Source organism: Paroedura picta, chromosome 7 (assembly GCF_049243985.1).
Source record: "Paroedura picta isolate Pp20150507F chromosome 7, Ppicta_v3.0, whole genome shotgun sequence".
Taxonomy (NCBI): Eukaryota; Metazoa; Chordata; class Lepidosauria; order Squamata; family Gekkonidae; genus Paroedura; species Paroedura picta.
This window is the reverse complement of record NC_135375.1, coordinates 80,228,388-80,244,673: the sequence shown is the minus strand read 5'-3', so window position 1 is coordinate 80,244,673 and position 16,286 is coordinate 80,228,388. Positions and strand designations below refer to the sequence as shown.

At 39.6% G+C, this 16,286-nt stretch overlaps 1 protein-coding gene across 6 annotated transcripts in view; it reads right to left on the bottom strand.

Moving 5' to 3' along the window:
• Window positions 1-16,286, bottom strand: part of CNTLN (centlein) — a 206,252-nt gene that overhangs the window by 124,164 nt on the left and 65,802 nt on the right. For 4 of the 6 annotated variants that reach the window (XM_077345128.1, XM_077345130.1, XM_077345132.1 and 1 more), the window contains 3 exons: window positions 13,836-13,969; window positions 6,340-6,502; window positions 2,141-2,335 (listed from right to left, as the gene is read on the bottom strand). In XM_077345128.1, the coding sequence (XP_077201243.1) occupies window positions 2,141-2,335; window positions 6,340-6,502; window positions 13,836-13,969 (492 nt within the window). The remainder of the gene's footprint in view (window positions 1-2,140; window positions 2,336-6,339; window positions 6,503-13,835; window positions 13,970-16,286) is intronic. The other 2 variants (XM_077345131.1, XM_077345133.1) reach the window with 1 other exon arrangement.

Sequence of the window (16,286 nt, the reverse complement as noted above, 5' to 3'; positions counted from 1 at the left end):
CACCTACAAAATGGAATGGAACTGATAGTCCTTGGGGAGATGAGGGAGTGCTCTTCCATCAAACCCCCTTCCCACTGTACTATTCTTGACATTCTACTTACCTTCAGCAGCGATTAAAGTTCTTCTAATTATGTGAATGGTTCAGACCAAAGTTCACATTGCCCTGTCACTAAAGGTACATGTAGGTGAATGTGCAGACTTCTCCACTTGTTTACTTTTTCTATAAGGTTTCATAAAGGCCTAATACTTTTAAAAATGGTTTTATTTTACTTAATGTGTACAGCAATTTACAGCATTGTTCATGAGATGGTTTTGCATAAAAATTCTAAACCAGTGAACAATCTTAAAAACAAAAATACTTGGTAGAGCATCTGTTCGACATGCAGATCTCAGGCTCAGTTCCTAGCATCTCCAGCAAAACAAACACACACAAACACACATGCTGGCAGGGGCTCATGGGAATTGTAGTCCATGGACATCTGAAGGGCCACAGTTTGACTACCCCTGCTCTGGAGAGTCACTGCCACTGAGTAGGCAATATTAACCTAGATGAATCAATGATCTGATTCAGCATGAGGCAGTTTCATGTGTTCAGTGGTTACACTACTTGTGTTTGTGTGTTTCATAGCTATACTAAAATTAGTAAACCATTTCTCTAGCTTCTGGAAAGAGAACAGGCTAACAGACTCCACCCTGATTCTCAAGGCAGAAAGAAAAGTAACTAGTCATATTTACTTGAGCAGCAACCCCCATAAGTGGAGCACCATCACCAAGAGCATCCTGAGTCATATTGCTGCCTATTGTATCTCAGAGTCACTAATGAATACAGTGCTTAAGGACAGACTCAAGAACTGTAATATATTTACTACATATAACTTCTCCATGGCATATCTGTGGGCTCCGGCTGCTACTTAAAGTATACAAACATCTCCATGTAGACTACTGCCTCTGTTTTGTGGTTTGCACAGTTACTAGGAAAGGAGAGAAGCAGGTGCTTAATTTTCTCTCAACCTGCCATCTAGTCCTCATGTTCTGCAGCAGCACAGGGTCTGCCAGAATTAAAGCAGGAAATATGTTTAAAGGTCTTGCCTTGGTAATTTTCAGACTTTTCAGTTCATCCACCTTGGTAAAATGTGTGTCCTTCTTAGCATATGCTTCCCACTTAGCACACAAACACAACTTTTGCTTATATGGCAAAATTAGTCACAGATTTTGGCCAATGGATTTTGCCCAGTTATCCTTTACTAGTTCTACAAGATTTTATTTAGGTTATATTGGGTAAGGCTTTGTTTAATATGAATGTGGAATGCAAATATTCATTTTGATTAAATCTGCATTTTCTGCCTACAATTCTCTTACTGAGAGTATCTTAAGCACTTTCTATTCTGCCTTTAGACTTTGCTCAAAGAGTCCTTACATACTTTTTTGTTGCAACAATTATGTAAGACACATACTGAATTTTCCTGAGATTGCTCTGAATGTCTAAAAACTTTCTGGTACTTCACCTACACTTATTTATTTTATTTATTTTCTAAGATTTTTATACTGCCCTCCCATATGGCTCAGAGCTATATTCAAGTGTAGATTTTTCATTCAGGAATATATTTAGAGGAACATTTATACACATTTTTTCATGCTCTAGTATATTTAGTTGAATCCATATGCTGATTACTGCTTATATTCAAATCCCTGTTTTCTGCCTGAGAAATTGATAGAGAGATTTTCACCAATTTCTGAATCCCAGAACTCCTCCTACTTTTTTATTCCATCTGCAAGACCCATGGTGTGGTGTTTAGCTATTTGGTAACACGGAAGTGAGCCAGTTTGGTGTAGTGGTTAGGAGTGCGGACTTCTAATCTGGCATGCCAGGTTCGATTCTGCACTCCCCCACATGCAACCAGCTGGGTGACCTTGGGCTTGCCACAGCACTGATAAAGCTGTTCTGACCGAGCAGTAATATCAGGGCTCTCTCAGCCTCACCCACCCCACAGGGTGTCTGTTGTGGGGAGAGGAATGGGAAGGCGACTGTAAGCCACTTTGAGCCTCCTTCAGGTAGGGAAAAGCGGCATATAAGAACCAACTCTTCTTCTTCTTCTTTCCCAGAATACATCTTTATTTGACAATTTAAACTTTCTCTCACCTCTTTTCTCTGCTTTGAGTAAGTGTCTTGAGGTAGTGAAGAGGCAGAATTGAGTGCCTGATGAAGCTGGCTTTCCAGCTGATTGATCCGTTGTTCTTTTTCAAACAGCTGATTCTTGAGAGAAACCTGATTTTGCTGGAGCTGAATCTCACTTGCTTTGACCTTGTCATAACATATAGTCAATTCATTGTGGAGCTATTTTAAACAAAACATAGGTTTAAGAAAAAGTATCATTGTGAACAAGTGTGCAAAGTCATGAATGAATACGCAATTATTGCAGGGTGCAGCTTGATCATAGAAATCATGGTGCCAACAGGATTAAAGTCAAGTTCATCCTTGCAATTATTGCTCCAACTCAGAGCCACTATTACACAGCCCCTTTTTCTGGTGCATTTCATTTACTGGGTATCAGTTCTTGTTTCTTTGTTGTATCTAGCTCAGTTCCTGCCTGGGATGAAGCTCATGAACTGTTCACTGTCACACAGGTGGAGACTTTTGGAAAGTATAGATTGTCTTAACACTATGGAACTAAAGCAGTAATATGAAAACCTGGCCTGTTGTCACTATTTAAAAGCACAAAAACTCTTAGATGGAAGATGGCCACAATACCAAATTACCACTCAGAAACACATAGCGCAGGGAAGTAATATAAGGGGAACGGCAATCTTCAGCTACTTTAAATCTATGCAACTTTTCCTATAAAAACACACACACACTCTCCATCTATTTCATATATGACAGAGCCACAAACAACAAATGTAGCTGCTCATCACCTTTGGTTGATTCTTAAAAAGAAGCAAAACATTTAGGGGTAGGATGTAAGAAACTTAAACTTGCCAAGGATTCAGAACACCCATAGACATAACTTCTATATTATTGTTGTAATTCTTATAATGTTTCAAGAGAAATAGCCAAGCCTCTCTTAGCTTCTTGATATTACTTTTACTGTATTTAGCTACTGTAACAATTCAGATGTTTTTTATTATTAACTAGATCTAGATCTCTTTCTCTACCACACTCAGGTATCTTTGTCCATTTCTTCCAATAATAAGTTACAGAAGCTGTTCCTTAATTACTCAAAAGTTGAGATGGTCAGGAACCTATATACAAGATGTCTTCCAATCCTGGACAAAAAACTTTCAGCCACCTAGCAATATGAATACATACTGAGGACACAAGTTTTCATCCTTTAAACAGCCAGAAACAGATAACAGGCTTTATATTCCCATAACAAATCAAATGTGCAATATTTCAGGCAAGAGTCTCCCTTGTATTTGAGTGCTGGCTGCAAGAACTAGATAAGCACTTGTCAGCTACTCCTTAGGCAAATTCACAGTGGAACAGCGTTCTGCTTTTCCAAATGGCATCAAGCCTATCAGCATGTACGTCCTATGATATAGTGTCCCTTACAGGAAGATCAATGACCTTAGTTAGTGGTCAGATAGTCCATATACCCAGTACCTCAGGTCATTAGACTCAAAGAGATATTCTCAATTCAACCTACCATCATATCGTTTAGGAAGTAACACTGTTTGCTAGACATAAGTTCTCTTAGGAAATAGGCGATATAATATCACAGAGAGAGAGAGAAGTATATCTTTACATAAGCAATTCTGCTCTGACAACGTAGGTTGGAAGCAGATGACTGGCAGGTTCATGGACAAAAACTACTCCAGGATGCCAGTGGAGAATTGACTGTTTCAATTATTCCCAGATAATCCCACATAAATGACTCCCTAAACAACAGCAACAATAACCAAAATTAGCATTAACAGCAACAATAACCCAAATTAGCCTGCCTATCATAGCATTCTCATTGATGTGCTAGTCTTATATTGCCATTTTGTTTAATGGTGGGGTGGAGCATTCGATCCAAAAGTAGTCAAGTATTCAAATAGTCAATATTACCGCAGCCATCTATGTGAAAAAGCATTGGCCACGTTCAATTACTGTGGGTTAGCCTACTCAGATCATAGCTGCGGTGAAAATGGGTTTTAATTCTTATTTCCCCCAACACATTTTCCTTGATCAAAGTCACACCCACCCACCCCACCAACAAAAGCTTTGGCTACAGTAGGGAAATCCAAAGCTTCATCACATTCATTCTGGTCAATGGTGCAGGAGGGGGTTAACCTTTCCAAAGACTCTGATCCAAGTCAAGGGTCCCCGTGGCTGTACTAAAGTTTCTTTTTAAAAAGTGAAATTCAATCTGGCCATTCAGATGTTACATTTTGTGAGAGCTGTAATGTCCACAAAGTTTTATACAATGAGCACTACAGTGGAAAAAGGGTCAGAACCACAGATATTTCAGGATCAAAATCCTAACAGTGATCTCAAACTGAGACCAAAGATATATAAACAGGATCTTCACATTAATTTCTATTTTACTATACAGCAACACTTCCCTTTCTTACAGACAAATATGTTAGGTTAGAAATCTTATGGAAACTATTTGACATCTATTTCATATTGCATTTATAGTTGTTCCTCTCAAGAAAAGGAATTGTTTCCTAAAAACGTATACCGACTATTTTACTGGTCCCAGATACACAAAGTACTCCAGTAGCATGCTGGTTTTAATGAGACTCAATAGATTTGTCCACACCTAAGACTCAAGGTGGTGAGTCTCAAATCAATACTAAGGATAATAAGACAAGAAGAGTTTCTAAGTCTCAAGACTACCTTATCAGAGCACTCTGAAATTTACAGTTTAGAGCTTTTGTTTCAAAATACAATACTTCCCTTCTGCAAGGTCTTGGCTGTCTAGCTATTTATTAATCAGTTTGATTGAAAATCTCATAAAGCAAACATATCTCGATGGATTCGAAATAACATTTGTTGCTCTCAAATAGAAAAGTAGGTTAGAATCCTATAGTAAGTTCTCTCAAATAACAGAAATTGGGACCATTAATATTGATGAACAAGCTCCCTTTACTTAAAGCCAAGTTAAGGCAACAACAAATGCTGACTATTAAGGCTTACTCAAATGAGCTAGGTAAACCTGAAATGATCAATTTCCCTAATATAAACCCATGTCCATATTATTAGACTGACCATCTTGCATGCTTGTCTTAACCCAAGATGGGGAACATAAACTCATCAATTGCAATTAAGAAAACTGATTTTATTCAAGCCACAAAACAATCCCATTGTAAGGGCAAGAAACTTACCAGCTCGTAAATCAATGAATAGTCAAACCATAGTCCCGAATGTTTGTTATACATGTTGTATTTTTTTCAATGGAACATACTTGTACAAAAATGATTGTAACCATAGTGGCCAAGAGTGTTGGACTAGTATCTGAAAGACCCAGGATTTAATTCCCATTTGTGCCATGGAAGTTGGGTGACTCTGGATTTGTCACACTCTCTCAGCCTAACCTAACTCACAGGGTTGTTGTGATGATAAAATGGAGTCAATGAGAATGATGTAAGCCTCTTTGAGTCCCTGTTGGGGATAAAGGTGGGGTATGAATGAATAAATGAATTGATGGATGTGGCTAATTAGTGAGCTATTTCTCCTCCTGTAGCTGCCCATGCTTTTACATCTTAGTAGCTTTGTATACCTTCCAAAGTTTTGTGTCTTGTGAATTCAAACTATTTCCAAAGACATATTAAATATCTGCTTATGCAGCCACCACCTCTCCATTTGAAAAATTGTTAGCTCATCCTTCTTGAAAAGGCAACACAAATCCAATGAGCAGGTATTTCACAAGCAAAGAAAATCTGAACAATTATGTACCACAGCAAGAATATCATGGACAGAATGAATGCTGTGATAATAAAGCAAACGAAAACCCCTGCAAATCCATACTAACCAAACTACTATCCACCAAATCCTGTACTTGCTGAAATAACCCAAATGCTTCTACTAGATATTCAAGATTAGCAGAAAGACAGAAAGAACCTGAATGTGTACAGCTGTAACAATATTTTGCTGCACATCTGAAAGAAATACATTAAGGGCTATTCAGGCCTCTGCTAAGCTTTAAAAGGCTACAAAAAGCACCTCAAATACTATTGTGGAGGGGCCAAACACAGGTACATAACACATCACTGACTACTTGGCTGTTGACCTATATATGCCAGTATTTGGTGTTGCAGGGCAGTGAGCAAGTTGCACCCCTACCTAGTTCACAAAATTAAATTCTTACATAGTGTCATACCAACAGAGAGGAAAATATACTTGGGGGTGCATACTTTTTGATATGATATTGTTTCAGCTGTGTGAGCATCTTCCTGAGTTTTCAGTACTTTCTGCGTATCCATATTGAGAGCCTGAAGCTGCTGGATCAGCTCTGCCTGCTGTGCTGCATGTTCAGTGTTTTGTTTGTAGAGATTCTGCAGCTCCTGCAACTCCTTCCTGTGCAAAGCAAGCAAGAAACTTGAAAATGGAGTAAAAGAAATCATCTCAGTTAAATGGTGGTGCTAGCTGTTTTAAGATAAAAATCTTCCATTCTTAACCATGTTTTCGTCTCAATTTTCCAATATGCACAGGTATATTATTTGTTTCATTAGCAGAATAACCAAAATTTAACTCAAATTCAAAAGAACTTTAATGGCATATAAAGACAACATCTATATTGAAATAATTAATAATTAATTAATAATGATTACATAGTCTAAGGTAAAACAAATAAATGAAGTAAAATAAGTAATAACCAATTAGATATTCCTCCATAGAATGCTCAATAGTCAGTAATTTAACTCACAGTACTAATTATTTCCTTGATTACCTACTTGTTACTTCGAAAAGGCAAAAACATAACATGTGATAAATACACTGAAATCGTCGGGAAAATCTAATTATTTTTAATAATATCTAATGTGAAAACACACATAAAAGAAAACTGTGATATCAAATCATATTAATAGTTAATATGAACTGCCCTAAAATGTGTTGAGAAACGTTCATTTCTTATGAAGTCATATAACAGTACATTTCAAGGAATATTTGAGAGACTAGCTCTTCTTACAAGATTAAAACAAATCTGATTTTTGAATTTGATATTCAATTATACAGGAAAAACTATATTTAAGGAGATTCAAAATTCCTTAGGAGATCAAAAATCTAATTAATTAAAACATTTCTAAAAGATATAAGAAATCTAATTATATAGAAGTGCTAAGCCTAGAGCAATCAACATTTTACATTTTACAGACATTCCAAAGAATTAGAACACTAAGGGATAGCTGATCTTCTAGTGCTGCAAAAAATGCAATAATTGCAAGGTAAACTGAGAGTAGGTATGAAAATATTGTACATTTTACATAGGGATCTATGTATCTTTTTTTAATCAACTCTATAGTGCTGCTTAGAGATATGTTAACACATGTGTGCACTGGTTTGTTTGTTTATTTGTTTGTTTATTTATTTATTCAATTTATTTCCCACCACTCCCTAACAACAGTCTTAAAAAACCCATTAAAACCCCCATTAAAAGACTCAAGACTGCCAACATGGGAGTTTAAGGAGAGCAGTGTGTTATTCTGCAGCTGAAGAGCTAGATGCATGTCCAGTAGCACCATAGAGATCAGCAAGATTTTTGGAATACAAACTTTCAGGAATGCAAAGCTCTCTTCATCTGATACCACTGGAGTTAAGCAACAGTCCTCGAAACTTCTTTTTAAACTCAAAGGCGTCAAACTCATAATGGGAACTCCATAGACAATGTAAAGAGAAGGAATAATTCCAGAACATATGGTGGTGTGCCTTCCATTCCACAACGCTTCTGCATCCCAACTAAATTTGGGTATGAACAGGAACTAGACAGATTACACAAATTTTACTTTTCCTGATGATGTAGGGCAGCAGTCCGCAAACTTTTTCGTGCTGTGGACCGCTGCCAAAGGGTGGTAGGAGAGGCGACCCAGGCCCCTGAGCATGTGCGGCAGCCTCTGCGCAAACACGCATGCACGTTTGCGCCCGGCAGGACCGCAAATGCACACACACGGCAGTTTCGTGCATGTGCACATGTGCGGGCCTGCTGTGCATGCGCGTTTGCTCTCCCGGCGGGGCTGTAGCATGTGCCAATCTGCCGCACGTGCGAAACTGCCACACGTGCACGTTTGCGGCCCCGCTGGGCACAAACAAGCATGCACTGCAGGTCCACGTATGCGCGTTTGTGCCACCAGCATGCTGGCAGCCGTGCCTTCCTCTCCCCCTCCCCCCCGCAGCAAGAAGCTTGCCAGGCTGAGAGCTAATCGGCTGCTAAAGCGGCCGATTTGCTCGCAGCCTGTCGAACTTCTCACTGCGGGGGGGGGGGGGGGACAGGGAGAGGGAGCCTCGGCCTGGTGCCAAGACCTTTACGGCTCAGCACCAGACCACAGCCCAGGGGTTCAGGACCACTGATGTAGGCTATCTAGGTCTTGCCCTCTCAACATTGTAAGCAGGCTTCAAAACACACTGTATTACTTAAATTGTGGGGGAGGGGGGGGCTTAACATTTGCAGCCCATAATATGGAAGGAAGTGTGTATATTTGACACAGGTTTAAACAAGCAGTCCTCTTATTTTCTGTATCACTTGTAATGTTGGGATTTCCTTTGAAGTGGTCATCCATCTTCATAATTGAAATGCCTCTATTCATTCACATAACACTCTTCTTGAGGCCAAAATCTGTTCTCAGAGACTACAAGAAATTTAAATGTAAGTTTTTCCCAATATTAATATAATTGAAATGCCTATAAGTTAACAATGAACACATCCGTTGCCATTTCTCCCCATTTCTGGAAAGGAGAGCATTGGACTAGGGGAGGAGCAAGGATTTTGTGGGTTTAAAAAATATATATCTCAGAAGCTGTAGGTCATGCAGCTGCTCTGTTCATTCCCACAGCTGCTGAAGTCAAAGCCTTCTCCTGCCGAGTGAACTTTCATAGAAAGCACAGTCATTACATTGTAAGAAGAGGGAGAGCAGCCAAGCAGCAGGAGACTGGAGTTGATCACAGGATGCCTTTCAAAACCTAGCTGCTTTGTAAAGGCTATAAAGGAAGTATCTCAAAGCTCACAATTTCAAACTTCAGATATACATCTGTCTACAAATCTTGAGGTTCATGCCCTACAAGTAAACGTCTAAACGACAAATGAGAACAAAAGGCGTGAACAGAGATGACAAGAGTTGCTAGTGTCAGCTGCTTCACCTGTAAATTTGTCCATTATAAAGCTCATTTTTACAAGTGTTGGAATGTAGACTGAAAGAATAAAGCAGCATTTCCCCAACATAAGTGCAAAACAGGAAGCAATACATTCATAACAGCTGGTCATATAAAGCAGTAATTCAACAAAATCCCAAGCAGCATGATTTATATCCCTATCTTACTCTTTTCCTGTTATTTTTCTGGACAGGTCAAAGACATATTATTACTGTGTCATGTAACTAACTTCAACGGGAAGGAGGTTTATTACAATAATGACAAGTAGGGACTCTCATTTTCCCTTCCCCTGCTATTTCCTCATTTCCTTCCCTGAAAGCCCTCATAGATTATCCCCATTTCCTGCTTGCTTCTCTCCTTCAAACCCATCAACCAACCTCCCTTGATCTGCCCCCCTTCCTTTCCTTCTGTGAGCCTGTCATAGGTAAAAATCATTTTGTGGTTCTGGCTACCAAGAGAGCCCCCATTGCTTAGCAGGAACCAGCAAGAACCTACCCAAGCGTGAAACCACACTGTTTTGTCTTTCTCTCTTCCTGGCAGCCCCATGTCGCCACTTTTCCTTGCTTCCTTCTCTTCTTCCCACTCACCAACCAACCTACCTTTTATCTGCCTCCATCTTGAGTTGTATATACCCAACCTTTCTCAATAATTGGAACCCAAAGCAGCTTACATTATTCTCCTCTACTACATTTTATTCTCACAATAATACTGTGAAGTAGGTTAAGCTGAGGAAGCATGACTGGCCCAATGAACTTTCAGGACAGAGTAATGAAGCTTTGCCCCCCAGATCCTAACCTAAAAAAATTATGCAATAACCAGATTGTTGTGGAAACATATAATAAGCATCAACTTGATTGTTCCTGGTGGCCCTCGCTGGTGGTCACCCTGCCAGGGCCACCTCTGTCCCCACAGCTACCTCCTTTGGGCGGAAGCCATGGCAACTGGAGGACTAGGGGACAAAGTGGAAGCTGGCCAAGATCAGCGCTGAGCCCTACTCGGGCTGCCACTGATGCCTGTCTTCTATGGCCCCAGGACAAAGGGGTGCAGTGGTAGCCAAACAGAACCAGCACTGAACCATGCTCATTGTTGCCGTTGTTATCCATCTCCTGTGGTCCTCTGCCGCTGTTGCCTCAGCTAGCCACCCGCCCCATGGCTGTATCATTCAGGGCTGTCAGCCTTGGGCAGAGCCTAGCATAGGTGGTGGTGATGGAGCGAGCTCAGCACCAGGCTTGGCCAGTCGCCTTTTCTACCAGACATCGCCCTTTGAATCTACTGGCGCACTCCGTTTCCCCATTGCCTGACTCTCTGTCACGGGCAGGGGTGGGACAAAGGGCCGTCAAATCTGTTATCATTTTCATTACAGGGAGCACAGCAGTATCTGTGTTTCCACATCAATAAACTTACCTCTATGATACATTATCTTTTATGGAATGGCTGCTGTTGGCTCTACAAAGAATTGACTTTTAGGAACAAGTACTTATACATAGTCATGAATTGTTTTTCTTCTCTTTAGTACTGTGTATATCACAATTAAAAGGGTTTGCACCTTCAAAGTGGTAGGCATGTTGTGAGAATCAAATGGGGCAAATACTAAAGATTAATTAATTATTCATTATACCTTAACCACTAGTTATCATGCTATACTCATAATCAAAATAATTTATACTAGTATTCCTAAATTCTATGTTTTTATGTTCCTGGTACAGCATATATACTGCCATACCAGCAGGATCTAAATTAAAGAATAATGTGAGCAGATAAAGTGTTCTATCAGCACATCCATCCTCCATGGAGGAGAGAAGATAGTGGAGTGAGACTTAATATTAATCAGTATTACCAGGGTAGTATCAGGTAAGTCCATAGGGAAATATCAATACAACTAGTAGGAAAGTCCATTTATAAAAATGGGCTGTTCCAGGGCCTGGCAGAAGGCTGCAGCCGGTGGCAGACGGGCAAACACCCCCCCCCCGCACTCCCCGGGGAATGTGACCACCTCGGTGGCGGCAAAAGAGCTCCTGGGGCTCCTTCGCTGCCAGCCCCCTGCCCGGGCAAGGTCCCTGGCTTGGCGATAGGAAAGGAGCAGGGCCACCGCATATTTGACACGGCAGCCCTGCTCCTTCCCCACCAGCGAAGCCTGTTCCCGTGCACGACTTACCAGTCCCGGAGCGCCAAGGCGAGGACGGCCGACTTGCCGGAGCACACAGCCGAAAACGGGCCGGAGTGACACTCGGAGGGGCCAATCAGGAGCTGCTTTGCGAGTTTTTATCACGGACTCGGCCTGCCCCTTTCTCCTCCCAGTTTGCTACTACTGCTTTATTTATACCACTCCACAGGAGCGGTTTAAAGATGTGGTGGGATAGCAACATAATATAGATTGCACACAGGAATAATTAAATCCCTCCCATACAAGACAAAAATAAAGTTAACGGTTAAGTAATGTTAATTAATGTTGCCAAATCCACAGCAAATTCACAACTATAAGGGAACCAATAAGAGCAAATAGCAGGAAAACCATCAGATAATGAAGCTCTAGTCCCCCATTGCTAGATCTCAACAAGGTTGACCTGACCCCTCCCCCCCAATATTGCCAATGATGGGCGTGGAGAAAATCCATCCCAACTACCTTGTACTGCCATACACATATACTAGGAATCATCCACTGAACCTCATGCTTATAGACTCCACAGTATTTGAGAAAGGGGACTGGAAAAAATCCAACATCCACCCTCTTTCGAACAGAATATATTTAAATGGTAGGCTGCAGTCCTAACAGCCATTTTGTAGTGGTACATACTACCACGCTTTCTCAAGATTCCTGAAGTGCTCATAGATTCAACGTCATTAGAAACCCTAACTATAAGATTTCCCTTCTAACGTTTTATGAGTTTTCAAAACTGATTCTAAGAGCAGTGATGGGGGCTTCCAGAAAAGCCTGAGCTGCAAAACGTTTTGAAAAAGTTCCTAAACACAATCCTAAATAAATGATATGATTTAGTATGATTATTTTGACATAACATTTTAGAAACTGTATTAATTTCAATTTCACTGTCACTCTTTGTAGCATCACTACCATTATATGTTAGTTCCCTATCAAACTGCTCGTTACAATACCCCTTCCACCATATGAAATATTGATTTTATTCCCTCCTATTCTCCTATTACAAATCGATAAAGTATATAAGTTCTCTTTCACACACTTCCTAGGTATAATCACCACAAAAAGATGAATTTCAATGCTAGGCAAAGCTTGCCTATTATTGTACTGGCAATGCCAATCTTTCATTGTTCCTGCTTTTACGAAACATTCACTGTATAGAAATGGAAAAATTTTCTACAAGAATATCAAGTAGTGAAAAATTTTCCATTTTAGAGAATTACCGCTTCACCATTGTTACTGTAGATCTGAGCCATCTGCAATTATCTGCAATGAGCCTCTCAAAAAAATAAGGTTTACCATAAATGGATATTGCTATAACTTATTTGTGGGACTCAGTCCCCTCACCTGATATGCAATGATTTATTCTTTCACTATGAACCAAGGCAAATTCCATAGCATTTCTTCTTTGGAGCATACTGTTGACATTCTATTCTATTGTTTGGAAGTTTGAAAATATACCCAAGGTGACCTCTGGACTTCACTGGTTCTAATCAGTGAGCTATAACATTAGCTGTCCAATTATAAAAATTGTGGGCACTTTCTTCAATATACTCAGGCCATATGTGTCAGAAACCATGTGGCTGAAGTTAATGGTACTTTCATCATAACATCTATATTGTTGGTAAATATAGATCAGTACCTTTCACATGAACATGGCAGTGTCCTCAACGGTAATATTGTGACTGAATGGTGTACAGGAATTGCTAGAGAAATCATAGCTAGGTTGACTTTTTCCAACTGCTCTTAACTGTGCTTTTGATGTTACCACTAGAAGAGCATAGAGTAACAACTAGTTACCCCAGTGTAAGTTCCATTATAATGGCAGTCATTCGAGCAGGACCATAGGACTGCCCTATATCAAAAGCTTACATGGTTCAAGTGGCTCAGGCTAGCTTTTCCCTTCACATTTCATACATGCAATATTAATCCTCATGATCCAACTTAAAATGTGAAAAACCTCAGATAAAAGCTGAAATCACAACATTATAAACCTTCAGCAGCAGGCTCCTGCTGACCTGTCAAGACTTGACTCTAATTAAAAAGTGAAAGTTAGGCTTCAAACTTTTGTCAGTTTCAGGCATTTAGCCTCTTAAATTAATTGCTTATGTTACTAATCATATTGATGTTTTGTGACTTTCAGTGGAGACTAAGAACTCTCTGACCCAATGCTAATTAAAGATGTGCATTTTTTAAATAATGTCTGTAATAGAAGCCAAAAGGTACCAAGATAGTCTGCATAAACAGCAGACATTCTAAACTTTCTCTATAGTGTGCAAAACAGACTAGCATTACAATGAATTTTTCTACAAATCCCAAACAACGGACATTTACCATATTCATTTGAATGAGCATGCTCACAAATGTTTTATAAAAATGTGGCAAACATACCTGGCTTTGGCTACATCTAAATCCTTTTGTGTTAATTCATTCTGTTTAATTCCCAGTTGTACTGCCAAATCATTGCATCTACTGTGAAAGATTTCCATCTGCACTCTTGCGTCTGTTAAATCAGCTTCAAAATTCTACAAAACACATAGGTTATATTTATAACACAGTAACTGATAAATAAAATGATACAATAAACTGCATTATATAAAATGACTGTGGCACAACTATATATAATTAACCGGACAAAGAAAAGGATCTATATCATAAAGCAAATAAAACATTTAAAGATAATGTTACATTAACTCCACACACCACACTATGGAACAACTATTATTGTAATATACCTAAACTTATATACACTAATAATAGAATAGATAACACCATGTGCAGGGATGGATCCATAGAGTTCAAGACTGATTGGAATTGATATTTCTGCAATGCAGACTTGGAAAACTAGTATCATCGTGACTAACTGTGCAGGTACAGCACCAGTGTATTTTGGATGGGGTGGCTAATTTCTTGCATGTTCATTCATCAATGAACATTGCTTTTCATTGGGTCCATTGCATTAGACCCATTTTGATTGTCCCATCCTTCATCATAGTCAGCCCTTCTATGTTAATCTTTCTAGTTCTTTTTTTGCTCCTTCTATTGAAATTGGCAGCAATATTTCCTGTCCTTCAGTTATCCAGTTTCCTTTGCAATAATGGTCTTTGTCCCTCTTTTCACTAAGATTCCACCCATTTGACCCAAAGTTATCTTGGATCCAGACCTGCACAAGTGTATTAACAAGTGCCTTGAGAATTGCTAGGCATCCTTTATGCATTTGCTTTACATATAATGCTATTACTAAATTTATAACCCACCTTTCTCCCCAGTGGAGACCCAAAGTAGCTTACATTGTTTTCCTCTCCTCTGTTTTACCTTCATAACAACCCTGTGAGGTAGTCTAGGCTGAGAGATTGGGACTAGTCCAAAGTCACCCAGCGGGGTTCTATGTGAGATAGGAGAATCAAACCTGAGTTTCCCAGTTTCTAGTCCAACACTTTAACCATGACACCACAATGGCTTTCTCTATCATATGTTTCCTCAGTCAGAAAACAAATTCAAAAAGAAACTCAACTTCACAAAGCTGAAAGAAGAGGAGCTGATTTTTATATCCAGCTTTTCATTACCCAGAAGAGTCTTAAAGCAGCTTACAATCACCTTCCCTTCCTTTCCCCACAACAGAGAGCCAGTGAGGTAGCTTAGGCTGAGAGTTGTGACTACGCAAGATCACTCAGCTGGCTGCATGTGGAAGAATGGGAAATCAAAGCCAGTTCTCCAGATTAGCAGCTCTTAACCACTGCACTATATTGGCACCATGATTGCACTACTGGAATCCATAGCAACACTAGTAACACCCTCCAATCATGGAGCTGCAAAACGACAATCCCCCCCGCGCCATCCAGGTTCAGAAGGATACAAGCAATACAAATACCCCAAGAAAAGTAACAAATACAGCACCCTCTTCGTAAAGTGAACTAATAGCACGTCTAGTAGGAACCAGATAATAATTACATTCCTAGGAGATATGCAGTCAGCAGTTGGAATGCCCTCCTCCATGCATAGAACCTACTGACTGGCAATCATACAAGAAAGGAAATGTGGACAGCCCCAGACATATTATGCATAACCCTTCACAGTTCACTTGACAAACGTTCACCGGGACCTTCACAGAAATCTCAGGACCTCAATTTTACAAAAGGTCCTAGAGGGGAACAATGTCCCAAAGAAAGCTCTTTCATAGACAAGTAGGACAAAATAAGAATCTCTCTACCCTTTATAAATGAAATATAGAGGTTGGGGTGCTCCTGTATCTTGAGTGTTCTCAATTGCAGGCCTAACATGCTTTTCTCTACTGTATCCTGAATTGGAAGGGCCCAGTCTAGACACAGGAAAAATACAAGAAATTCTCTGAGAATTTTATCTAAGTTGGATAGGAAACAGTGACAGGAAGAAAATGCATGTCTCATGAAGAAACAGAAACCAAATAGATAACTAATCTAACAATGAATAATAATTTAATAGCAAATTTAACAAAACAAAATCAAGTTCTTTAAAAAAACACTAAGCATTTTATAATATACATTCCTAGCACATGTGCATGCATACATTTTAAAAAATAGTTGTTAAGATCTCAGGTCCACCTCCAGCAGGCGGTCAAAGATTGTGGTTGTGATTTCCAAGCCAACAGATTATCAAGGCAAAATATTCTCTCTTCCTATTATAAAAATGCTACTACTAGATTGCAAATGGGATCAATAGGAATCAATAACCTCCTCAGAGTTCACTTTAATGAGCCACGCATGTATATACAGACAAATGAAAATAACTTTGTTTTCACAGATGACCAAACAAAGAGGTCAGACATTTTTTTTTAAACCACAACTCCTGTACTGTAAGTAGTTA